This window comes from Conger conger, chromosome 11 (assembly GCF_963514075.1).
Source record: "Conger conger chromosome 11, fConCon1.1, whole genome shotgun sequence".
Classification (NCBI taxonomy): Eukaryota; Metazoa; Chordata; class Actinopteri; order Anguilliformes; family Congridae; genus Conger; species Conger conger.
In genome coordinates, this window is record NC_083770.1 from 43,295,830 (window position 1) to 43,322,739 (window position 26,910).

The 26,910-nt window shown below is 45.7% G+C and overlaps 2 protein-coding genes across 2 annotated transcripts; both read left to right on the top strand.

Annotated features, from left to right (window-relative positions):
- The first annotated feature begins 434 nt into the window (after nt 1-434).
- On the top strand, nt 435-5,544 carry LOC133140860 (centrosome-associated protein 350). Its single transcript, XM_061261127.1, has 5 exons — nt 435-667; nt 894-1,169; nt 2,980-3,120; nt 3,451-3,576; nt 3,946-5,544. The coding sequence occupies exons 1-5, from the start codon at nt 464-466 to the stop codon at nt 4,141-4,143; spliced, it is 945 nt and encodes a 314-aa protein (XP_061117111.1). The 5' UTR covers nt 435-463; the 3' UTR covers nt 4,144-5,544.
- Nucleotides 5,545-8,291: 2,747 nt separating this feature from the next.
- Nucleotides 8,292-25,988, top strand: qsox2 (quiescin Q6 sulfhydryl oxidase 2). The gene is made up of 12 exons (XM_061261122.1): nt 8,292-8,610; nt 12,503-12,603; nt 13,752-13,800; nt 14,188-14,293; nt 14,989-15,079; nt 15,960-16,105; nt 16,474-16,608; nt 17,589-17,718; nt 18,748-18,870; nt 19,107-19,257; nt 20,597-20,785; nt 22,747-25,988. The coding sequence occupies exons 1-12, from the start codon at nt 8,313-8,315 to the stop codon at nt 23,253-23,255; spliced, it is 2,028 nt and encodes a 675-aa protein (XP_061117106.1). The 5' UTR covers nt 8,292-8,312; the 3' UTR covers nt 23,256-25,988.
- Nucleotides 25,989-26,910: the final 922 nt, after the last annotated feature.

The window sequence follows — 26,910 nt, forward strand, 5'->3', positions numbered from 1 at the left end:
TGGGGCAGGAGGCCACTCCTCAGTCCCTCAAATGTCCAGAGACAGCTTCTGTAGAGAGCTAAACAACAACCCCACGCAGAGTCCAACACCTGAGCGGGAGGGAGAGGACACCATCCCAGACTGTTCATCCCCCAGAACCTGTGGGGGCATTGACCCCAGCATCTGTGAACCCCAACGGGAAGAGGACATTCACCAGGAGTCTCGTCAGTTACAGCAGGGAATGCTCGAGGCAGAGGAAAATAAGTCCTGCCTCATCACTCCAGACCTCTGGAATTCCATGTCTTTAATCGGAGATCAGAGAGGGTATGGGGGTCCCAATTATCTCATGGTGGGCAGAAGTCCACAGAATTGTTTGAAAGGTCTCCCAGAGATGAGATCTGATCCTGCACCCCTCCTCCTACTGGAGCAGAGCACCAATCAGACCCCATCAGACTATTCGGGGTGCCTGCTGGAGAAGAGAGATATGGATGTTCGGCCGGCTCTATGTGCTGACCCGCAGAAGGAGAGAGTGGGTGCTGGTGAGAGGTGCATAAATGATCTAGATACCCTGGTGGACAGCCTGATGGGCAAGCTGCTTATGGAGGTGGTGAATGAGGCCAAGGAGGTGAGGACGAAATATCGTGGGAGGAGGTCGACGCTCAAGAAGGAGAACCATATTCAGAAACCTGTAAGTCAATCAATCTGCCTTCAGAAAGTATTTTTCTACATATGTAATAATCAGGATCATGCATGCACACATCATGCCTATAAAATGATGTTGTCACTTAAAGGAAATATCAGATGTGCAAGGATTATAGATTTATATTCTCCAGTGTTAATTTAGTTTAATATTTTATATCAGTGGCTAATTTCTGTCATTCTTAATTCTCCCAATGACTCTTTTGGACCTCCAGCAAGCCCTGGGAACGGGTGATGGCAGTCCCGCGAAGCAAAGCCTCAACCCAAACCTAAGGCCAAGCCCCCCTTGTTTAAGTGATCAGTGGCGCTGTTCCCTGGCCTCAGCGGCCCAGCCCAGGGTGCGAGTGGAGCCCCATGACCCGGGTGTGGTGTCCAGGCTGGTGGCGGAGTCAGTGGAGGCTCTGTGGTGTCAGACTGGGGGCTGTGTGTCCGACAGCTGTGACGCACCTGCTTACCTGGCCAGTGAAGAGAGCCGTAGAGCATACAGACAGGTCAGTGTTATAAAAAAGATTTATACATTGGGGTGGGGTGACATTGGCTCAGGCGGCAAGAGCAGTGGTCTGGCAGTCGGACGGTTGCCAGTTCGATTCCGCCGAAGTGTCCCTGAGCAAGACACCTAACCCCTAAATGCTCCTGACGAGCTGGTTGGTGCCTTGCATGGCAGACAATCGCCGTTGGTGTGCGAGTGTGTGTATGAATGGGTGAATGAGAAGCATTAATTGTACAGCGCTTTGGATAAAGGCGCTATATAAATGCCAACCATTTACATTGCGCTACTTCCTCTTGCGAGATGTTATTGATACACTAGTTCCAAGTATCAATGCAAGAACCACTCTTATGAACAGATTTCTTCTTAAATCGTTCAGGAAAAAAAAGAAAATTAGTTAGGAACAACATCTATGAGTGGTCCTGACCTGTCATACGAATGGCTTGCAGTGCATGATGGGCGCAGTCCTGCGGGTGCTGTACATTCAACGGTTCTGTATTTGCATATGTAAATGAAATTCAACAGTCCGCCATGTTGTTATGTTTTTCCAAAATGAATGAACGCAGTCTAACCTATCAGGTGCCAACAGTGCTATGTACTAGATTGTGTCCTGTGTTCTTGATGATCCCATTGAGCCATCTATCCCATGGAACCCACCTACAGTACCGCCCATTAAACGGACAGATGCCATTTTTATCAATGAGTATTCGGACATGCCTAACCTTATATGGCATTTTTGGGGGCATCAATTATGAACACACACTCATAGACATAGAGGTGAGATTCAGTGGTTTTTCAGGAGAGTTTTCTGAAGTTTAGAGAATTTTTTGAATCTGATGTGGCACACTTGTATGAGTCCATTGTGTGAAAAAAAGTCATTTTCAGTATTGAGTATTTTTTGCTGTTTTGGCAGTTTTGTGGCTTTCTTGTTCTTTGCTATTTCTTCAGTTCAGTGTGGTTTTTTGTGCTTTCCGTGACTTTTTGAAAGTTTTGGATGGGAACTGTCAGCCTTAACGTGGCCATAACTGCCGGGGAAATCATACACTGCTACTCAAAAGAATTAAAATCGAACACGTGGGTAGCTCAAGCATGTGTTATTACTTTAGCAAGCCAAATGCAATTTGAGCGTGACATGTTGCGATGTATTGTGATGTTAAATCTGGTGAATTAAGGCTGCTATATAAATATGTCATAACCTGTTGTGTAGCTCCTGTCATGGTAATTATTATAGGAGTTGGGCCTCAACTAGCACAGCTAGATAAATACGGCAAGCAACATAAACTGCCATGTCAACGTGTGTTATAATATTTTTCTACAGCTTCATGGATCTTGACACTATTTGCCATAAACTGTCAAGGCTTGACAGCTATCATAACACTTTGGGTTTAGCTAGAAATTTGGCGAGTGATATAAGCTGTCATGTCAACATGCCACATAACGTCTGTCATAACATTTACCGAAAGAAATGACAACAGCATTATGTCATTGGACATGAACTGACATCAGCTGTTCTGTCATCTTGTAGCAGTTATTGACTCAACTGTATGGTTCAATAAAGTAATAGAGAGCACAACCAATATAAATCCGCAGACCAATATAAATATTGTAATTAACATATTATTTAAACCTTAAATGTGAGTCTTATGTGAGTCATATGAAAAAGTTTTTTTTTCCTGAGTACAGTATAGCGCTCAAGCAGTCTTTGTCTTTACAGTACTCGAGTACTCCCCATGCCCATCCGTAGTCATTTGTTCTTCTAAGCTGATGTCAAAAAGTAGTACTTCCAGGAGAGTAAAATTGCTCTGTCCTTTCAGGTAATTTTCGATCTGACTTCGGATATATATCACAAAGCTCTGAGGTGTCACTGGGGGACCAGCACATCGCCATGGGAACTCAAGGAGACATCTTCAGTTTCACCTGTCTGGTCAAGCAGAACATCTCTTAGCGATGTCAAGGTAAACCCGGTGCACTGAAAAAAAAAAAAAAAAAAGTTGTGTTTGACTTTAATTCTTGCACTGCAATTATGCAACTCGGCAAACAGTAGGACAGGGCAACAAACAATACAGCATCAGTGACAAAGGCAACATCCTTCTTCATTCTTCTATGTTTAGTTCAGGAGGGCCCTGTGCTGAACATATCTACAACCTGTGCACACCAATGACTGTGCTTCCTGTGTAGCTGAGGGGCACAGTCTCTGGAAAACTGCACGACTGCCACGGTTGGCCCAGGAAGTGGAATGCAGGCGTCTGATCTTGCTTGCGTCTCTCACCCTGGTCTCCTTGCAGGCCGCGGTCCTGGCGGAGGTTCGGAGAGAGCTGAATTTGGAGCGGACGGATGTGCAGACGCGAGAGATGATGCAGAACCTGTCCAAGTACAGGACCGCACACAGGGACAGGGTGGACTATGTTCTGGTAGGCACTGACTGTTTAGCGGAGTGTGAGAGCACAGCACCCACACACTGTCTGGACTGTCCAATGATTATTACATACTGCATGTATTTAATACATTCATACGGACAGTAAAAACTGAGCCAGTGCTAGTCGTAATACACTGTAGAATGCAAATGTTATGTTATTGTTACTAACATATTTTATATGTTACTCATTTTCAAAATATTTGCTGAACTGCCATAAACAATATTTTTTGTGTTTCTTGCATCGTGTTTGAGTGTCTGGCATTTGACAAAGTTTCTAGTCCCTGTCTTGGAAAAACAGACTAGCGTGTTAATTACTGTTGCATTCATAAAAATCCCCTTTCTTCTCGTTGACTGATTGACCCAGATCCAAGAGCTCCACAAGGAAGAGCAGCAGTGGGTGGACTACAGCCTTGACCAGCTCAGTGTCAAGATGCAGCTCACCGAGGACCTTTTTGACATCCTCATGCAGGACACTATTTCAGTTCTTAATCACATTTATACAGCGCCATCCGGTGACAGTCCTCCAGCCTTGCAGCCCTCACAATCTTCTCTCATACCTTAGAATCTCCAGATGAAAGTGGCAATCGATTATATTTTTAATCCGAACAAATACCATATTTGACACATATTCCCACTGGCATTTCACTAGGAATGATCATTGAGACCATTTGCGTTGTTTAATTTAATTTATATATTTTACAATTTTAAGTTAGTGGAAGGCATAAACACAAGAGGAGGAGTTGTCTTTGCTTGCAGTAACTTTACAACAATGGAAGAAAGTACTAGGTAAAGTGACCAAAGAAAGAAAACCAATGTGGATGCGCTCGTAAGGAAATATGCTATGTTAGTGAGGAAGAAATGCGAGGAGTCTACCTAATGCACTTAATGCATGTAGCTTGCACACTACAGGCCAGGCTACTGGCACAAATTGAAAAGACTGTGCAGTTCTCTTAACAGTAAGATACACAAGACTGCTCAATGACGTCGGTATGAACCAATACATAATGGTAGATGCAATGATTGTTGCTTGTTTAACACAAACGGTAATTAGCCTACGTCTTCATATTTGTTTTGTATTTATATTACATTATTAGCAAAGAGAGAATTTGTTGCAAAATATTGCATTAATCATCAGGGTTAGTATACCCATAATTTGTGCCAGTTGGACTACTGCAGCTATCATTTTAACTACTGTCACGTAATTAAAATGAAAAGAATGTTTAAGATGGTATGAGCTGCTCGCTCTTGATTGACACACCCCGAACTGCGGCTCTCTTCCCGCTTTGGCACACTGCGAGTCCCAAAATTACCAGAGGCGTCTGGATCATCTCGAAACACGCCATGAGCCGCCTGGAAAATACGGCCCTTCACATGCAATGCTTATCTGGGGAATCAAAGTTAGTACAGAATCCAACTGATAGTGTAGCCAATCAGATGGTAAGGGGAATGATTGCGTAGCCAGATGTAGATGGATACAATTTGATAAAGACATTAGGGTTAGTACCACAGCTATTTTTGATAAATCCCACAGCCAATCTCAAATTTGTTTTAGCTCATCATCTCAAAGTGACACATCTTGCTGTGTTTATAGTGCAGTTCTCTGTCATTTCACTGGAGCTCCAGAGGAAAGTCCACCCCCTACTTGCCTACTAACATCACTGGCTTATCAACATCACTTCTAGGAGCAACTTAGTCTCCCTAGGACATCTGCCGTCCAAGTAGTAACCAAGGCTCCACCTGCACAGGTTTGGCTGTTTGCAAAAGCAGGGTATATGTTAAGTTTATAAAATGTTTATAAAATGTTGTTCCTATTGTCTTCCTGACCTAACTGTGGCCTTTCCCTTCGATAATGTACTGATAATCTGTTGCTGTTTGCCAAGCTCTCAGGAATGATATATGTTTTTCTGAAATAGTGTTCACTGCTCAATTAAATCATTGCTAAAATTTACAACCTGATTATTTTGAATGAATATGTGTAAATCATGCACAATAGGAAGTGCCACATTGTGTCTTCTCTGAAGACTTCTGACTGAAATGTTTGGTTTTACCCGTTTATCCAAACAACCCATTCATGGCAGACTGGCAGTTTGGGTTTTGGTGAATCTCTGGAGTTTGTTAAATGGTTTGGCGAGAGTAAACTGCCAAACATTTACCCAAAGTGAAACACTATTGTTGATCTTATGTGAGACAGTACATTTCATGACATACAGTACAATGTCTGTTGCAGGTGAAGCGCTATCGGAGATATGAAATGGCCTTTCATTATTTTTATGTCCAAGATTTCTCTAATGTTTGGTTAGTGAGGCATTAATGGTGATATTGGGTCTGTTTTAACTTGATCTATGAAATTACTTTTTCCATCTGAATTTGATGAAATAATTGATATGAACAATTTGAATTTGCTTTCTACTTATACATTAAATTATGCACTTGTGTAATCATGCACTTTTTTGTGTTGTTTTGTTATTTAAGTATAATTAAATCTATTTTTGTACTCTGTTAATGTTCAGATGTAATGAACCTAATAAAATTGTTTTAAGATGTAATGTTGTTTGGAAAGTACTTAGTAAAAATACATTTAGATGGTTGTTGGGATTTTGGGTGTGAGACCACATTGAAAAATGGGGGGGGGGGGCATTCAGTAACATCACTAATAATGCTGGGATATCATGAATCATCAGGTTTTGCATGTATAATACGGTGTAGTACACCACCATATATCCCCCACAATATGTAAACATGAAAGTGAATAAAACAGATTACAAATAAAACAATAAAAAAGAAAAACAATACAAAACTATTGTTTTTCTTTGCTATTATGTTCTGTTTTTGAGTGGATACAGATTATTGTGGCGGTGCCTGATGCGCTTAGAAACACAATGGAGTGCAGCCAAAACACTGGATAAATCCCCTTTCAATTTTCATGACAATATCACCAGAAATTAGCATTCTGCGTTGTTCTTTCTAAGGTATGCCTTGGAAGTTTTCCAAAAAGGACATTTGGAGACTCCAAAAGGACACATGGCTTGCTCCTTATTTATCTTAAAATAGGTTATACTGATAGAACTGTGAGTTTTAAAGCTTTCAAATAGTATATCCTGTTACCAAAGTGATTGAAAATTGGAATTAAAGAGGAATTTATGCAAAACCTGGACAGGTGGGACTTAAGGGGTTAAATAGAGGTTAAATAAAAAATAAAAATAAAATAATATATTTGCAGACAACGTTGCATGGGATTGGCCCACCTACTAAGGCAGTTAAACTTCAGGGACATCACTGTTCATTTAGGAAGCACAAGTGATTGTGAATCAATTTCACCTGCTTTGGTGAAAATGAAAGTGACAACAGGTGCAATGGAGATGCAAAAGCAAGACAACTCCCAAAAAGGTTATGGTTTTGCATGTGGTGGGCACAGACAATTGCTCTTTCCTTATCCTTCCTGACTGATTCTTCTCTAGTTTTGTGTTCTGCTAGTGTCCTTGTCACTACTGGTAGCATGAGGCGGTACCTGCAGCCCAATCAGGTTGCACAGGTAGTCAAGCTCCTCCAGGATGGCACATCCATATGTGCGGTCGCAAGAAAGTTTTGCTGTGTCTCCCAGCACAGTCTCAAGAGCATGGAAGAGATACCAGGAGAATGGCTGTTACACAAGGAGAGCTGGACAGAGCCATAGAAGGGCATCAAACCAGCAGCAGGACCGGTATCTGCTCCTTTGTGCGAGAAGGAACAGCAGGCTACTGGTGTGCATGTTTCTGACCAAATTCACAGATGAGAGCAGGTTCACACTGAGCACATGTGACAGGCGTGAAAGAGTCTGGAGACGTCGTGGTGAACGTTATGCTGCCTGTAACATCATCCAACATGACCGGTTTGGCGGTGGGTCAGTGATGGTCTGGGGAGGCATATCCTTGGAGGGCCGCACAGACCTCCATGTCATAGCCAACGGTACCCTGGTGCAGACCTTACGCTGGTGCAGTGTGCCCTGGACTCCTCCTGGCGCAGGACAATGCCCGGCCTCATGTGGCCAGAGTGTGTAGGCAGTTCCTGGATGAGGAAGACATTGATGCCATTGACTGGCCCTCACATTCCCCTGACCTAAATCCAATTGAGCACCTACGGGACGTTATCTATCGGTGCATCCGACGCCGCCAAGTATCACCACAGACTGTCCAGGAGCTCACTGATGCCCTGATCCAGGTCTGGGAGGAGATGCCCCAGGACATCATCTGCCGACTCATCAGGAGCATGCCCAGACGTTGTAAGTACAGTGCGTACAGGCACGCGGGGGCCATACACACTACTGAGTCACATTATGAGTTGCTGTGATAAAATTCACACAAGTTGGATCAGCCTGTGATTTCAATTATTTACTTTGATTTTCGGTGTGATTTTGAATAATCCAGCCCTCAATCGGTTGATGATTTTGGTTTCCTTTGACCGTTTTGTTCTCAACAAATTATACAATATACATCAGTAAAGATTTTCAACTTGAATAAATCGTTCATCAAGATCCGATATGTCCCTTAAGTGTTCCCTTAATTTTTTTGAGCAGTGTAGAAAAAATTGGATTCCAGTCAAGTGGAGCCGATTCTATATCGACGGCTTGCCGTGGAACGTTTGCACAGGCGATTGGCCGTTGCTAGGGTCCCGTTTAATAGTGACGTCGCTTGGCGCATGCGTATTAAGTCAGCGCTCGCTGTAAAAAATAGCATTAAGCTGACGTGCTATCCGATGTATCCACATACTCACGTAGACATGGCGATTTGTGCGAGCAGCTGCTGTTCTGCTCTGCGCTTGCCGACCGTTTCGTGGTCCACAATACGCCTTCTCATTCTGTTTCTTTTCAGTCGTACTCAGGCCACTCGGCTGTACTCCAGCGAGGACCCCGTGACAATACTGACCAGCGACACAGTGAAAGAAAGCTTACACAACTCTTCGTCTGCCTGGCTGGTCCAGTTTTATTCGTCGTGGTGTGGTCACTGTATTCAGTACTCACCGACATGGAAAGCGCTGGCCGGGGATGTGAAAGGTAAGGAAGGCAGAAAATTGGATTCCGAACAGCTGTTTTTGCTCGGGACGTATGGGTCCCTCTGGTCATTCACAAGTTTGCGACACAGCATATGGTTGGTTAGCCAACGTTACAGTAGCTAAGTTAGCTAACTCCGCTAACGTTATAAACGATAAACTGGAAACGACACCTAATGTTGGTTGTATTTTGCTGTTTAGCTAACGTTAGCTGGCTAAATGTGAGAGCTGCCTGTGACATTACAGTTACATTAATATTAGCTAGGTAGCTAAAAGCCTCCGAGATGTAGATCAGTTGTGTAAGTTAAGCATGATATTGTGCATTAATGTGGGGGCAATAACATAGTCTACCAATATGAATGACGTTCAGCACTGCATATTACATTATTTTTGCTGGCAACTTTGCTTTCTCGCTGCTAATATAACAATGCTAACGAAAACTAGCTAAATGTATGAGGGCTAACACAGTTAGCTAACCTTGCATGTTAGTTAAATTAAGCGTTTGTGGCTTCGTCAACGCGGTCTATGAGGCATTCTGAAAAAGATGTGGCTTGCAAAGCAGTGGCTTGCTGTCCAAGTTACAGCCCTACTAAATAATTGAAACATTAACCATCTTGTTGGTTAACGTTAGTAATCTTATCAGTATCATTTAATGAGGCCACACAGCTATTGAGACTATCCGATCTGCACTGGGTGAGTTAGAGCCTTTTGGTGAATTCCTCGCTGATACTTACTTTTTTTGCATATTGACATCATTAGCTAGCTACGTTACGTTAACACATGTCAAATTGTACAGTGACGGTCATTACCCCGGGATAGGCTTTATATATGGCATTTGTTGGGGAGATCGTTTATCAGGCTATTCATTGTACATATCTAGGTCGTGTTTTTGTTCGCCCAGATCCATGTAACCGTCCTTGATCAAGGCTCTGGGTTGATAAAGCAGCAACTGTTGGCTCAGGTGTGAATCAGTAGATGATCCCACGCCTGTTTGACCTATGTACAGTGCACGGCATATCACCTGTCTTTAACCGCTGATATCAGCTTTTAGTATGACGTATATAATTGAAATCAGTTTTGTTTTGTGGAGAGCAGGAAGTGCTTTGTTATTATGTTTTTCCAGGCTGTGTTTGAAACCGTATACTGCTCCTATTACATTTCTAACAAAATCAGTCGGATTTAGTAGGAGTAGTATGCATGTTCAAGTGTCTGTGTGGTCTGGTTCCCCTTGTCGATTTGTTCATTGTTATTGTTTAGTGGATTAGTTGGTTTTGGTGCATCTGAGTTATTAGACAACCAACCATGAATTCTATTACATTTTATGCATTGGGTGTACCACATCTGTACTCAAGAAATTCAAGCACTGAGCAATTATTTACAGTATTTATTTTATTTATTGATTTTATTTTATTTTTTAAATCAAAGCAGGGTTAACATTTTATGTAATGTTATCGAATACATTGAAGTGAGCTCTATGCAGTTCGTCTGGTGGCACGAGCCGACCTTGACAGATGCTCTCAACATGCTCAGTGCGAGACCAGACAAGCTCAGTCAAGCGTAGAAGAGTATTTGAATCCAAAACGATTACTTATTTGACCCGGGTCTGCTTCCTGCCAGAGACCCTGCAAGCACCAAGCCTCCTCACACCTCAGAGGAGGATCTCAATCTGATAGGCCAGAGCTGTCGCACGTTATCTCCCCGTTCTCAGGCCCTGTCTGTCTCACTCACTCACTCTCAATCTGTTATACACTCACTCTCTGACCCGCTTCCTTTCTCTCTCTGTCCGACTGCACCTTCCCTCTTACATCTATTTGTGCAGCCTAAATATAGCCGTGGAACAGGAAAACACAATACAATGCTCTGCAGTGAAAAAATATATTGCACAATATGCCTCTCTCCTTTTAGTGTTGTCTTTCTTTTTTTTTTCCCCAGGTTTTTCGTATTGAAAATGGCAGCATTCATCGAGACACTTTGATATCTTTATATGTAGCAGATAATAGTCCTGCATTCAATTAATTTGTTAGATACAGTGCCCTCCATAACCCTTGGGACAAATAAATATTTTTTCTTGTTTTGGCTCTGTTCTAGAAACAAGGCTGCTGAAAGCCCTCTTATGGACGTGATTAAACACACCTGACTAATCACAAACCTGTGAAGCCAATTGTCCCAAACATTATGGTGCCCTGAAATGGGGCACCTAGTCTGAAATTCAGTACAACTGATGCTTAATAAAAGTAAGAAGTAGTCCTTTAGCAACGTATCTTTCTGTCGAGCAACTTCAGACAGCAAGCCAACTGGGTAGCTAAAGTGGAGGTTGATAGCACATACTGACCTCCTGTCATATAAAAATACTATTCACGGTACAGTTAAGAGGATATCCCATCGAGAGTAAAAGGAAAAGAGAAATGTAAGCAGAAATCTAGTGCCGAGAATCAAATAAAATGTTATTATCTCGTATGCTCTCTGCTTCTCCTTCTCTCTTTTTCTCCTCTCCCTCCCTCTCTGCCCTCTCTAGTCCCTCCATCTCATTCATGTATGAACAGCGAGCTGCCCCAGGGCCTGCATTGTTAGCAGGCAGCGCAGCCTGGAATGGGTGTCCAGTAAAAAGCACTGAACTCCCCGCGCTGCGAGCGGTTAAGTGTGCCATGACGCCCGTGAACGCGCTGCTCGGAGCCACAGGTCGCATCGTTCTGCAGGAATGCCAAGTCATCCCCTGAAGCAGACAGACGGCAGAAGGGAAGGCAGGGGAAGAAGGGGGGGCAGGAGAGGAGGAGGAGGAGGAGGAGGAGGCGCTGCCCGGATCGTGGGGGACTCCCTCCTTTTGTCCGTGCTCTGTGGGCACAAGCTGTCGGCCCGGTCGCTCGTGGGGGACCGCCTGCCAGCTGTTCAGGGGCTGAATGGGGGGTCAGTGGTGGCATTGTCCCTCTCTGACCCCGGCACAGATTCCCGCACACTGCCCCGGCAGACAGGTGGAGAACAGAGGCTCAGGGCCGACGGCTGGGTGGGTGGTGGGGAGCGGGATAAAGGCCTCTTTCTGCCCAAACCTTTGTGTGCTTTGTGCGCCGTGTTGTCTCTGTGTCTGTGAGTGTGAATGTGAGTGCCAAATTTGTGTGCGACATCCTCTTCATTATATAACATCAATGTTGTATATGTGTAAATGTCATATTTACACAGTAGCTGCTTTTGGTTCTTAAATTAGGTGTGTAGCCCAGTTAAAATACAACCAGCTGCAACACCCAACCAGTAAAGTCATGCAAAAAACAAAGCTTACATAAACGAGATAAATGTTAAAAACAATCTACAGTCATGCCATTAGGCATTAATACAATGCTCAAAATCTAAATGGAAAATCATTATGAAGATGATTTTGCTTATGAAGGGCTTTTGCACCTAAGGAAGGCCCCAGAAGCAGTGAAAGACCACGCTCATCGTGCTTAAGGGCCGGATTGAAGAGGATGATCTCTGCACAATAGCTGCTTTGTGTGGTTTTAAGCCTGTAGCATGCTGAGCAACTGGCTCATTTCCTGGAGTCAGAGAATGCAGTAATCATATAGCACGTTAGCAGCGAACTCCTTGTCTTACCGATTAACTCTAATCAGATCAGAGAGAAATGAAATGCAGTTCGCGAGGCGGGGGAGAGAGGTTATGTTACATTATATGTAGGCATTTGGCAGATGCTGTTATCCAGAGTGACGTACAGCAAAGTGCATAACCATGACCAGTGGGAAGTACAGTTTCAAGTGCTAGGATTGACCACAAAGATAAGGAATTTGGTTAATTCCTGACTTTCTCACTTCCTCTCTCTGTCTCTCACCCTCATTCCTGACTTTCTCACTTCCTCTCTCTGTCTCTCACCCTCATTCCTGACTTTCTCTTTCTCTCCCGTTTCCTCTCAGATTGGGAGCCGGCCATCCACGTCGGGGTGCTGGACTGTGCCCATGAGAAGAACTTTGACATCTGCCGGGAGTTTGGGATCCACTTCTACCCCACGTTCCGGGTACCTGCTGCCCGTGCTCCTTCATGCCCTGCTTGTGCATTATATATACAATATAATACATTATATCACACTATCAAGCACCCGCTTCACGGTTTACAGTATTCCCTTCAGTAGAGAGAATTCTGACATTTTGCTCTGAGAACAATAGTATGTCTTATAGTAGTGATATTAGTCTGCAATTTACTTTCATACACATTCCGTAAGTATGTTATTATGTGTTTATTGGACTTATAAAGTCTTCTGCTCCTGTAGCCTATCCACTTCATTGCTTGACACATTGGGCCAGCTTTATGTTCATGAAGCTCACAGCGCGAACTGCCCGAGGGTGTGTTGGCGCGGTGTCAGTCTGCCTGAAATCTTATAACAAGTTATTTGATTGGGTGTTTGTGGATAATTTTTTATTTAGCCTGTTAATTTTCATTCACGATCACATTATGTGAAAATAAAAAACGTTCTACTCATCATGCTCCGTTTCGTAAATCCAGCCAGAGTAAATTTTTTGTCCGTATAGCAGTCTGGATTCCACCCAGTCACTCAGTATTCAGAGGTTGGCGCGGGGTGGAGGAAGCGGTGGGGTGGTGTGGTGGGGCTGGGGGGGTGGGGGGGGGGGGGGGGGGTGAGGAAGATGGGGAAGGTCTGCTTGTTCGACTTGTTCATGGCTAGAAGGAGACTGATATATTGGGCTGATTTTTATTTGCCATCTCTCTTTACAATGCGCGATAAATTTCTCATTCGAAAAGTTGAATTTGCCTTCTCTAACTAGCCTTTATTCTACTGGTAAATGTCGAGAAACAGACGTGCAAAAGTCATGGTCATGAGAACTATTATCTCACTAACTAGTGAAATATTAGACAGATTATGCTGGTATTTTATGGAGTTGAGATTAATAATTCATTCTCACCTGGAAGTTGGTCCCATTTGACAACAATTGAATGACAAACTGCGCTATGTTATTTTCAAGCAGCAGATTCTGCTGTTCGACGTCTCCTTGCGATGCAGTAGGGCTTATTTCTTGTACATGGTAAACGGTCGGTAATAATAAGGTAATAATCTTCGGCTGGCCTGTGAGGTTTGTCTGTAGGAGCTGCTATGTCTGAGTCTTCGGTGATGCTGTCTGTGTACTAATGCCCACCCACTTCTCTCTCCAGTACTTCAAAGCACGCGGCAGCACCTTTGATGTGGGCAAGACGTACAGAGGTGAGACTGCTCTGACACGCTGGCTAACGGCTGGGACACTTCCAGTGAGACTGCCCCTGCTGGCGGCAGCTCTGGAAACATTTACCCTGGTTTATTTATTTTAAGTGATGTGGCGGACGTTTAAATGATGTAGTTCACCCCGGGATTTTATTTAACATGCTTTCATATTGTTAAATAAGCATTAACTTCATAACTTAATGCTGTTCTGATTCAGCGCCCATTAGCAGTGACTGTAAACCCAATATTCAGCGATGCAACGGGATGGGAAAGTCGATATGGTATGATTTTCTGTCACAAAGGCCAGCTGATGAGTGAATATGCCTTGACCTTGTGAGCGTGTGTTAGTTAGTTAGTGAGTGAGGGGGACCCTGTTGTTTTTCCAAACAGGACCAGATCGGGAGCTGCAGACAGTGCGCCAGCTGATGGTGAACTTCCTCCAGAACCACACCAGGGAGGACTGGCCTGTAGGGTGCCCCCCACTGGAGCCCACCAGGTACTGCACCCTGTGTTTCAGAATAAGGGCAGGACTCACAAGGAAGTTTCCCCTCCTTTATCTGATGGAGTTTGGCTCCGATTACCAGCTCGGCTCTCTAATGTGACCATTACACAATCCCCCCCACCTCCCCCGCCCCTGACCTGGGTCAAATTCGTAATGGTTTTGGATTCAAATACTTCTCTGTTTTCTGTTGATATTGCGTGGTGCAATTGAGCCAACCAAGAGGACCAGAGGGCTCTTTGCACTTTTTCAGAGTATTTCATAGGTTCCAATACATCAGACAATCTCCGTAAAGTGTTGAGAAAAGTGAGCGTATTTGAATCCAAAACAATGACGTGTATTGGGCCAGTTCTGCCCTGCCCACCACACTGCCTCCCCAGGGCGTGGCCCCTGACCTGCGTAACCTTAAACCATGTATCCGACATCCAAAATTTAGCGGATTATTTTGGACGTCATTGGCTCAGGTGGTAAGCGCAGTCGGAGGGTTGCCAGTTCAATCCTCCCTGAGCAAGACACTTAACCCCCCCACCTAATTCCTGACGAGCTGGTCGGTGCCTTGCATGGCAGCCAATCGCCGTTGGTGTGTGAGTGTGTGTATGAATGGGTGAATGAGAAGCATCAATTGTACAGCGCTTTGGATAAAGCCACTGTATCAATGCCAGCCATTTACCATTAATCCTCTGTGCCGGCAGGTCAGAAAGCATCCTGTCCCTGCTGGGCCAGAAGTCGGATCAGTACACAGCCGTCATCATCGAGGATGAGGACTCGTTCGTGGGCCGGGAGGTGCGCTGAGCCGGTGGAATGTGTTGAAACCGGAGTGTGCTATTGCAGGAATGCGTAGTGTTCACACGGCACCCGTTTCTAATTGGGGGGTGTTCAGCAGTAATTGACACTGCTGCAGCGTATGGTTTCTCAGGACAAATTGTCCTGTTGAACTCGATGGGGAAAAATGATTCAGGAGAAACTAATCTTTTTCTTTGCATTCTCCTGCATCTGCCAGCAGGTGGTTTGAGGCTTTTTTGATACCTTGGACCCTTGAAGACTTAAAGCTATTTAGCCAACAAATGTGTTCCATACTGTATCAGCATAATTTACTTCTGAATCCACCCCCCCATAGAGATCCATTCAAATGCAAATAGTTTTAGTATCACTTGTAGGACAACTTGAAAGGAAGATATCCAGATGGGTCACATACATCAAGACGTCATTGCATGCAAAGGATATGCAACAAAATACTAAACATGACTATTTACATAACATTGCTGTGCACCAAACATTATGATTCCCTGAATTAGAGGGGGGACTATGTATAAACACTTCTGTAATTTCTACATGGTGAAACCAAAATGAAAAAAAAATAATAATAATTTTTTGAATGTTTCTGAAATCTGACAATGTGCACTTTAAGCACATGTGGATGTTTTATTACTAATCTCGTATTGTGGAGTACAAAGGCAAATAAATAAATGATGGGTCTTTGTCCCAAACATTATGGAGGTCATTGCAGTTACTGTTTCTGCTCATAATTAATTATTGCCACTGATAATGGCTTTAGGAACTGTAAGTAGGTATTAGTGGTGTTATTAACATTCATGAATCCTCGTTGGTGTTTATAACAGCTGAGCCCCAAGGTGAACTGCTTCCCTTCCCCCCTGTGACCCAGGTGATTTTAGACCTGATGGTGTACGAGGGGCTGCGGGTGACCAGGGCGCTGAGCTCAGACAAGGCCCTCTTGGAGAAGCTGGGGGTCACAGCTGTGCCTGCCGCCTACCTGCTGCACCCCAACGGAAGCCACTCCCTCGTGGACACGTGAGTGACCCCCATCGCCAGCCAATCGGGGGCTCATCCCGATTCTCCTGTTTGTCAAGGTCCGCCATCTTTAAGGACATTCCACCCTGTTAAATGAAGCAGAAGTTAGGAACTCCCAATATTTCAAAGCGAGCAGTGCATCCTTTACGGAAGTATTTTTTCCGGAAAACGGGAAAGGAATGATCGACCTGTGGATCCATCTCTGCCCATCTGCCGCGTCTGTAACTGACTCGACTCAACTCAACTCTCAAACACGATCAGAAATCCTGTCTCCAGGCTGCTAGTAGTGCTGGAGCCCAGGAGACTGACCAGGGAAACCAACTTAAGTGTGAGAATAATCTCTCTCTGTCCCCCTCTCCCTCTCGCAGGCAGAAGCGTCTGCGTTTCTTCTTCTCCTCCTTCCTGAAGCTGCTTCCTGGGGTGCACAGGAAACAGGCCAAGTCCGGCAATGACCCAGTGCATGCTGGGCCAGGGGCAGCCGAGGTGTGGAAGGAGTTTGACAAGTGAGTGTGTCTGTGGGTGGTTATGGCTGTGAAGATGCCCTGACATACTGCCTGCATCTCGGAAAGATTTAGTTCTCTTCTGCCACCTACTGGTCAGTAGCTGTACTTGGCAACTGCTTTTGTTGCCTGAGCAACATAGCGATTGTTATTGAGACCTACATATTACAGGTGCAGCTCCTGTTGTCTGCTGGCTTTCAGAAGAGACCTCTCAAATTTGATAGCTTCTGTTGTTTTATTTAGTTCTTTTTTTCACAACTCCTGGGTATAGTGAGCGGTATTGTGATACATGGAGCAAATACTTGCTATCTATTTCATTATGTTTGAATAATATGCTGAATGCTGCCAACTCCAATCCCTGTTTTGAATTACCATCCCCCTCGACAACAAGGGGCAGCCCGTAGCCTAGTGGCTAAGGTCCATGATGGTGGTCGCAATAAGATCCGCACAGCTGTTGGGCCCTTGAGTCCCTTAACCCTGCCTTGCCCCAGGGGGGATTGTCCCCTGCTTTGTCTAATCAATTGTAAGTGGCTTTGGATAAACATGTGTCTTGTCATTACCAATGACACCAGCAGGGGGCATCCATTGCTTGTGTAAGCGTGACTGCAGTAGCAGCATTGGCTTTGTGTGTGTATGAGGCGACTGCTCTGCTCTGTCTCAGCCTAGGCTCACAGGCCTGTACACATGGGTACCCTCACTTTCCCTGAGACTGAGGTTTTCTGGGGGTACTGTTCCTTAACTGACCGCCTGTTTTGTGTGTGTGGGTGTGTTTTTGTATGTGCGCGTGCGTGTGTGCATGCATGTGTGCGTGCATGTGTTGTGTGCGTGCGTGCATGTGTGCGTGCGTGCGTGTGTTGTGTGCGTGCGTGTGTTGTGTGTGCGCATGTGTTGTGTGTGTGTGTGTGGGTGTGTTTTTGTATGTTTCTACATGTGTGTGTGTGCGCGTGTGTGCGTGCGTGCGTGCGTGCGTGTGTGTGCTGCAGGTCTAAGGTGTACATGGTGGATCTGGAGTCAGGGCTGCATTACCTGCTGCGTGTGGAGCTGGCTAGCCACCAGACTCTAGAAGGAGAGGAGCTCAAGACCTTCAAGGATTTTGTTACAGTTGTTGCTAAGGTAACGTCTCTATTGGACAAACCTGCAAACACATGCTAAAAAAAGACGAAGACAAACATAAAAGGGCTGAACCACTGACATAAGCTGTAAAGTAGTGCTTTATTCTGCACTTTGTTGTGCATCGCTCTGGATAAGAGCGTCTGCTAAATGCCATGTAATGTAATGTAATGATTCAATGGATCAAATTATTTCCCCTAAAAACAAGTTTCACAATTTAATACTTTGTCCGAACACCCCAAGCAAAGATAACAGCTATAAGTCCTTTCCTGTAATTTGTGATGAGTTTAGAGAACACATTTGGAGGGATTTTTTGACCATTCCTCCATGCTGAGCTTTTCATAATTATTGATTTCCTTGGGATACCCCCCTCTTCAGTTCAGACCGCAGATTTTTCATGGGATTTAAGTCTGGAGACTGAGATGGCCATTGCAGAACATGGATGTTGTTTTCACCTAACTATTTCTGTGTGGATTTTGATATATGTTTTGAGTCATTGTCTTGCTGGACAATCTACCTATGCCCAAGTCTCAGCTTCCTATCAGAGATTTTATGCCTAAATAAGTTTTCTGGTACTTTGTTGAATTCATTGTGCCATTTCTCTTAAGTAGTGCCCCTGGACCACTGACACCAAACCGTCAATAATCCACCTCGATATTTGACAGTAGGAATGAGCTCCTTGTATGCATTTTGCCTCCAAACATGTTGATGGTGTGTATGACCGAAACGTTCAATTTTGGTCTCATTTCACCATAGCACTCTCTTCCTGTCATAATTCCAATGACATTAGGCAAACTCGGTATTGGTATGGAGGTGCCGTGTTATGGTTCTTTTTGAGACTTGGTGACCCCAAGATGCAGCCAATCTTTAAGTGCAATTCTTAAACTGTGATCCTTGGGTTCTTTATGGTCTTCCTCACCATCTTCACCATCCGTGGGGATAATATGCACTTGGGACTGCCTCTGAGCTCAGGATTAGCGTGCATGTGTTAAATAAGAGGGCTCTCTCTGTCTCGACCCTCCCGTTCCCCAGCTGTTTCCAGGACGGCCGTCCGTGGTGAAGCTGCTGGAGACCCTGCTGGAGTGGCTGGTGAGCTTGCCTCTGGAGAGGATCCCCTACAACGCCATCCTGGACCTCGTCAACAACAAGATGAGGGTGAGAGCCGCGCCCTGAAAGCCACACCACACGCAGGGTGTTGGGTCTCACCCCCACTCCACACGCAGGGTGTTGGGTCTCACCCCCACAACTGCGTGTGGAGTGGGGGTGAGACCCACCTCCCTGCGTGTGGTGGGGGAGAGACTTGGGCATAGGTAGATTGTCTCCCTCCAGACCCACCGTTCTGTGCAGCCGAAGTGAAGTGTTTAGGTAGTTTTGTTGAATTCCTCTTCCAGATCTCGGGGCTGTTCCTGAGCAGCCAGCTGCAGTGGGTGGGCTGCCAGGGCAGTCTGCCGGGGCTGAGGGGGTACCCCTGCTCCCTGTGGACCCTGTTCCACACCCTCACCGTGCAAGCAGCACAGCGGCCCGACGCCCTGGCCAACACTGGTGCGTACCTGACCTGCTGCTCCCTGCACTCTGTACCATGTACCAGAGCAGACCTGACTGCTGCTCCCTGCACTCTGTACCATGTACCAGAGCAGACCTGCCTGCTGCTCCCTACACCCTACACCCTGTACCATGTACCAGAGCCTACCTGACCTGCTGCTCCCCACACTCTGTACCATGTACCAGAGCAGACCTGCCTGCTGCTCCCTACACCCTACACTCTGTACCATGTACCAGAGCCTACCTGACCTGCTGCTCCCCACACTCTGTACCATGTACCAGAGCCTTCCTGACCTGCTGCTCCCCACACTCTGTACCATGTACCAGAGCAGACCTGCCTGCTGCTCCCTACACCCTGTACCATGTACCAGAGGCTACCTGACTGCTGCTCCCTACACTCTGTACCATGTACCAGAGCAGACCTGACTGCTGCTCCCTGCACTCTGTACCATGTACCAGAGCAGACCTGCCTGCTGCTCCCTACACCCTACACCCTGTACCATGTACCAGAGCCTACCTGACCTGCTGCTCCCCACACTCTGTACCATGTAGCAGAGCCTACCTGCCTGCTGCTCCCTACACCCTGTACCATGTACCAGAGGCTACCTGACTGCTGCTCCCCACACTCTGTACCATGTACCAGAGCAGACCTGCCTGCTGCTCCCTACACCCTGTACCATGTACCAGAGGCTACCTGACTGCTGCTCCCTACACTCTGTACCATGTACCAGAGCAGACCTGCCTGCTGCTCCCTACACCCTGTACCATGTACCAGAGGCTACCTGACTGCTGCTCCCCACACTCTGTACCATGTACCAGAGCAGACCTGCCTGCTGCTCCCTACACCCTGTACCATGTACCAGAGCCTTCCTGACCTGCTGCTCCCCACACTCTGTACCATGTACCAGAGCAGACCTGCCTGCTGCTCCCTACACCCTGTACCATGTACCAGAGGCTACCTGACTGCTGCTCCCTACACTCTGTACCATGTAGCAGAGCCTACCTGACTGCTGCTCCCCACACTCTGTACCATGTACCAGAGCAGACCTGCCTGCTGCTCCCTACACCCTACACCCTGTACCATGTACCAGAGCCTTCCTGACCTGCTGCTCCCCACACTCTGTACCATGTACCAGAGCAGACCTGCCTGCTGCTCCCTACACCCTGTACCATGTACCAGAGGCTACCTGACTGCTGCTCCCTACACTCTGTACCATGTACACACCATGTTGCTTCCTCTACACACCTCAATTTAAAGAGCGATGTCATAATGAAAACAAATCCAGCTGGCTCCCTGCTGCGCTCAGCCCTCTGACCCCTGACCCCTGACCCCTGGCAGGCCTGGAGGAGGACCCCCTGGCGGTGCTGCAGACCATGCGCAGGTACATCGGCACATTCTTCGGCTGCCAGGAGTGCGGGAGGAACCTGGAGGCCATGGCCAAGGAGTCCCTGTCCCAGGTGCAGTCTCTGGACCAGGCTGTGCTGTGGCTCTGGAGGAAACACAACCAGGTCAACAACAGGCTGGCAGGTAGGGGGCGCTGTGGTCACATTTATCATTGCACTCATCATCCGAAAGACGCGCACAGGTTATATATGCACATGCACAACAACAGGCTGGCAGGGAGGGGCGCTGTGGTCACATTTATGAAGCAACGCGCGCATCATCATCTGCAAGACATGCAGAGGTTATATACACACCCAAAGGTATACAACGGTATCAGATACACGTCATCCACGCATACACGCACACATCCCCTGACCCCCACTGATTGGTCCTGAATCAAAAGGAGGTTTTCCATTTTGGAAACTGTGTATGCGCCTTGGAGGTGTGATCTCTAATTGATCAAACCTTTTTTTAGTGCCAACATTAATATGATTATTTATTAGCATTTCCTTTTATTGTGTCTTGTTCTCACTGTGATTATCATCGGCTCACATTTAAAACTGCTGATTTGGTGCCGGTTTTGACAACTGAGAGATATAGACACAGGAAAACATTTCCTTGATGTGATAATATATGCTTCTGCGTGCATGTGCGATGAAAATCAAACTGTCATTCTCAACTTTGAAATTCTTCCCAAAGAACGGAGGAGAAAAAGTTCTATTTGATTTCAGAAAATAATGTCAGTATATAAACTTTGCGACACTAAGCTAACATACCCCAACAGCTCTGGAATGATGCAAGCTCATGTAAGATATAAACACTCCTCAGTGACCGTGAGGCAAGCTGTGAAGCAGCTTGAGCCTGAACGCATCTTCATTTTCAACACATATCAATGAGAGTGTAAGTTAACCGGGCAAGAAAACATGCCCAGTAGTATTCATGTGCTTATTAAAAGAAGGCTTTCTTAGACATAACATTCATAGTGTTTTTTTTATTTATTGTGTAGAATATACAGTACTGTGAAAAAGTCTTAGACAACCAAGTTTTTTTATGTATAAGTTTGATGTTCGATATTTTCCACCCACACGCCTGGAGGAAACCTCTGAACTTGAACTCCGTACTCTGTGGCTGTTTCTCAACCCCCTCCCTTTGTTTGGGTGCTGTAACCGAACTGACTCAACACAAGGGCCAGGCTCAGATCACCACACTGTGGGGGGGGGGGGTCTTGCTGGCGGTTGGTGGCAGGGGATGTGTGCTTTGGTGGGATAAAGCCCTAAAACGAAATGGTAGAGAACAGGACCTTCAGTTGGTGGGGCGTTTCAATAGGCTGGTCGATCGCCTTTGTCTCTCCCCAAAATGAATGACAAGTTTGAAAGGGGCCGTCCCGCCCCCGTGTCCCCTGAGCTCTGTGTCTACACATTAAAACCAACGAGGCACTGCTTTCTCCTAAACTCTGGAACAGCCTCGGGTGAGATTAAAGCTGGGTCAACCGTCCTATCATACTGCGCCCAATACGCCGGACACGCTCAGCAAAGTGTAGAAAAGTATTTGAATCCAAAACAATGACCTGTTTCACTGATGTCTGGTCAGAAGTCCCGGATAGTTGGTTCTGCAACTGGTAACGGTGCTATAGAACCGATAATAGGCTCATTGTCTCTGTTGATTATTGTTTATGGTCCTGAGGATGCCGTGCTCCTGACCGCAGTTCTGGGGGCACATGCCAGCTCTCAGTTTTTAGGAAACTGGAGGGAAGCTGCCCAAGCTCTCATGGCCGGTGGATCAGAGATGGAATGTAATCTTAAGAGAAAGTAGCATACTGCATGAGAAAGAGCACAGCTGCTGTGCTGAAAGGCTAGGACAGCCCAGCGCCCTTGGTGTGAGTGGGTGAATTGTACTGCGCTTTGGATAAAAGGCGCTATATAAATACCAACCATTTACCATTTACAATTCACACTAATTTACAAATGGTCCAGTACTCTCATGTTTAACACATTTAACAGGCTGGTTTTTCTATTGATGATAATAAAATAATGATAATGTAAATCTTTACACATTAAACATTTAACATGTTTAAACCCCCCCCCCCCCCCCCCCCACCACCATAGGTACCCTGAGCGAGGACCCCCGCTTCCCCAAGACGCAGTGGCCGACGCCCGACCTCTGCCCGGCCTGCCACGAGGAGCGGGACGGCCTGCACGTGTGGAACGAGGAGCACGTGCTGTTCTTCCTGAAGCGCCACTACGCCAGCGCCAACATCTCCCCGAAATACACCAGCAGCGTGTCCCCGGAGCCCGGGCCCCCTGGCGACCAGGCCCCGGCCCCGGCCAGCGCGCGGGACCAGACGCGCCTGGGCGAGGCGCTCTCCCCGAAGGCCCCCGCCGCGCAGGAGAGGCGCCCGCGGCCCCAGGGCCGCACCGGGGAGGCGGGCGTCAGCGGCGCCAAGGAGACGCGTCCGGGCGGGGTGAGCTTCCTGGGCCTGGGCTTCTCCAGCGTGGACATGAGCCTCTGCGTGCTGCTGTACGCCTCCTCCTGCCTCTTCCTCATGCTCATGTTCTTCTTCTTCCGCATGCGCTCCAAGCGCTGGAAGGTGCGCTACAGCCGCCCGTACGTATAGCGCCCCGGCGGCCCCTCCCCCACCGCCGACCGGCCTCAAGACTCAGCCGCCGGCGTTCAGCCTCCTTCCTCCGTCCTGTCAGCGCCACGACTCGCAGTGCGCTTCGGTTTGAAGCGGTACGGACGGGAAGCGGTGCGGTGCGGGTCTACCCCGGCTGCGGAAGGGGCACCAGCTCGAAGGGATTTTTGCCGCGGGGGACATGGCCGTAATCGGGGGGACGTTACACGACTGTGACAGGACCGCAGTGTATTCCGTTTGTTTTGTGCATTTTTTTACCGTGAAAGTGAAGCGGCGTCTGATCGCCCCGTTTTCCGGATCTTTCTCCGGAGGCTTCTGTGCGCTCGCCGGTGATTCAGCTCAGTTTACTCCATTTGTATGTTTCCGCCATGAAGTCAGAACAGAGTGCACTGCCGCGCCAGCCGCCTCTTACTCCCGTTTAACCGGTCCAACGCTCTGCCGCCCCTATTCACAACACACACACACACTCCTGGACCGGTCCCGTGTGGCCATCTGGTAACTCTTACTGTGCGTTTTTTTATAACTGTTCTTCTCAGAACTGGGAGCCCTCCCATAAGAGGAAACATTACCTGGTTTTAACTGAGTTTAAACCAGTCTTGGTTGGCATTTCAGGCAGTGAATGAATTCAGGTCCTCCATGGAACTACAGAGAAAGCCTGACCGTAGGATCGAATGGGACCATTTTGCCAGTGTGATACTGTACAAATACTCGTCAAGTGGACTGTTGTGAGTTTTGGAGGAAATCGCGGTGACATTGATAATTATCCTGTGTTATTCTTCTTCAAATTAGATGAGGATATAAAATGGTATCTTTGTATTTTTGTATGCTTGAAAATGCACACGTATTTTGGGGAAATGTTTAAGTGGATCGTGCTGTGGAGCTGTGGCTTTCACGTTTGTAAAGGTTAAGTATAATTGTCATTTTTCAGTGATGGATTAGCAGTTCCCCTCTGCTGGGGCCTGTCGAGTGTGAGGCAGCTGAAATGATGACACCAATAGGAATATTTTCTTAACTATTGTACTTTTCACACCCGTAACGGTCAGATTTGCCATTTTATTTTTCACTTCATTATGAAGTGATTTAATGCATTTTATTTAGCACATTTTTCTTTTTTTTGGTCTCCTCATTATTGTGGTAGACTGTTGAAAGGGCAGATTGAGCGCTCACTCTGGAAAGATTGGAGCCTTTCTGGAGTTTTTGGGTCCACTGAAAGCTGCCAAACTGAGCCTTAATGCTTTGTATATCTGGGTGTGGTTTTCTCCAGATCCTGATCTTCCCATTTCTCCAGGTGTCGACTATGGGCTGGTTTTTCCTATCGAGCTGTGCCTACATTAACTACATCAGAAACACTAAAAAGAAGACGCCGGGTGCTTTGTGGAAAGTCGGCATCGACAAAAAGTTTTAACGAGTTGGTGCTTAGGCTTGAGCGGTTATTATTATGGTTGTACAGATGAATATATTAATATGTCCAGTCAGTCAACTAATGCTAAAAAGACTGAATTGGTCTTTAATGTGAAATCTTTACTTTTTAAATGCCCAGTTGCCTCCTTTCCCAGGGGAAAGGAAGTAGGATAAAACCATGAGTCCAGGTGATGAAATCGGCTTGCATCATGTTGGTTTTGAAAAGGGTGGGATACTCAGTCCCTCAGGGGGGGATTTACAAGACATGTCCATCAAAAACTTCAGCATCTGCATTGTAAACAGGTAGATATTTGGTGGTAGATGGTTTGTATACCCGTTTACAGCATCACCAGCGAACATCGTTTTAAAGAGAGCCTTTGTTGAAAAAAAAAAAATGGCTCATTAACATGCACAAAGGGATTACATGTGATCCAACAACTAGCATTGCATTCCATGGAATATTTATTAATATTTAATAAACAAGTTTAAAGTGTGCTGAATTATCGACCGTTAGTTCAGCTAAACGTTAGACTTTCCAACTATTTTTATAGGGTGACAGCCTTCATTATTAAATGAAGATATGGCTGAACAAAGAGTGTAGTCTGTTTAAAAAGCAACAAAGGATTCAAATTAAAATGTGTATTTTTTATTAGTCTCTTTCCCAGTTACTAAGAAACCCCCACTCAAATGGTTCCTATCTCCTGAGTTTCTACTGTATTTAATCTAAGGTCAGATACTTGAAGCAGGTAGAGACTTATACATCTCATCACCTCAGTATATGAGACTGGATGTAAAGTTTCTTTTTTGAACATTTTGGATCCAGCACAACACATGGCAACAACCTGGCAAAACGGGTCCCTGTAAAATCAACAAAAAAAACTGAAATTGAAACATTTGAAAATGGGTTATTGTGGTTACTGAATATTTCAAGGAAATGATGTAATTCAATCAGTTGATATGTCCTGCATTTGAATGGTTTTGAGGCAGGTGACATTTGGAACAATTTTTACTGGATTGTTCTGAATATTTGGAGCAGACTGTCTGATTCCAGTAGGAACTGTGTTTGAAACGGCTTCTGCTGGGGGAGGATGTATGTGCTGGTCACACTCAAATGGCCTTTTTCCAGCTGCTGAGTGATTGTGTTAAATCACATCTATTCCATCTTTCTGTACATTTTACAGTCTCAAGGATGCTATGTTAGCATTGTGTTTGTGTAAATCTCATATTTATTTTTTTGTTCTTTTTTTATTTTAAATTGATGTGCGATTTCTGCAATTTGTCTGGAAAATTAAATTTAAAAAATGTGTCAATTGATTCTTTATGTAAATATATGCATATTTCCTTCATGTGGTGAAGTACATTTTTTAAGCAGGGGTAGTAAGCTGTTGCCTTGACAACTATATCTTGTTAAATTATCACTTTCCAGTAGTAGGAGGCTCCAACTTCCCAACTTCAGAGATCTCTGACTGTATGGCTCCTCAATGGGGAAAAATGGCCTCTGGTCTTTTGCTTGCAGCAACTTTTATTTGGTTAAGAACAGTGTAATAATGAAGAAAACATTACTAGCGCTATGTGATTAGGGTTCTTGGGCCTTTTATTTGTTTATATATATATATATTTTAATTTTGGTCAAAAGCTAGTCGCTGGCTGGCATGGCCCAAGCAGCAGGTTTCACAGTAGAGTTTTCCTCCTGGTTGTTCCAAACCTGTTCCATTTTACAATAACGGAGGCTGCTGTGCTTCTGGGAAATACTCAAAGCTTTCATACCCTTGCCCTAGTCTATGCCTCGCCACAATTTTATCACAGAGGTGTACAGAGTCTTTTGTCTTGTCTTTTTGTACTGACTTGCAGTGTGAATTGTGGGACCTTGTATTTCTTGGCAGAGCACCCACAAGAGACACCATGCAGGATGTTTATCAGGCAAGAAGACACCCAAAAATGGCAAAATAAATGGTTAGGTAATGTATTGTAATGGGATAAACCCCTTGAGAGGTATCCTCCTTTTTGAGGGGGTCCCAAACAAATAATTACAACGAATGGTAAATGGTTGGCATTTATATAGCACCTTTATCCAAAGTGCTGTACAATTGATGCTTCTCATTCACCCATTCATACACACTCACAAACCGACGGCGATTGGCTGCCATGCAAGGCACCGACCAGCTCATCAGGAGCTGGTGTCTTGCTCAGGGACACTTCGACACACTTCGGTGGGGGATCGAACCGGCAACCCTCC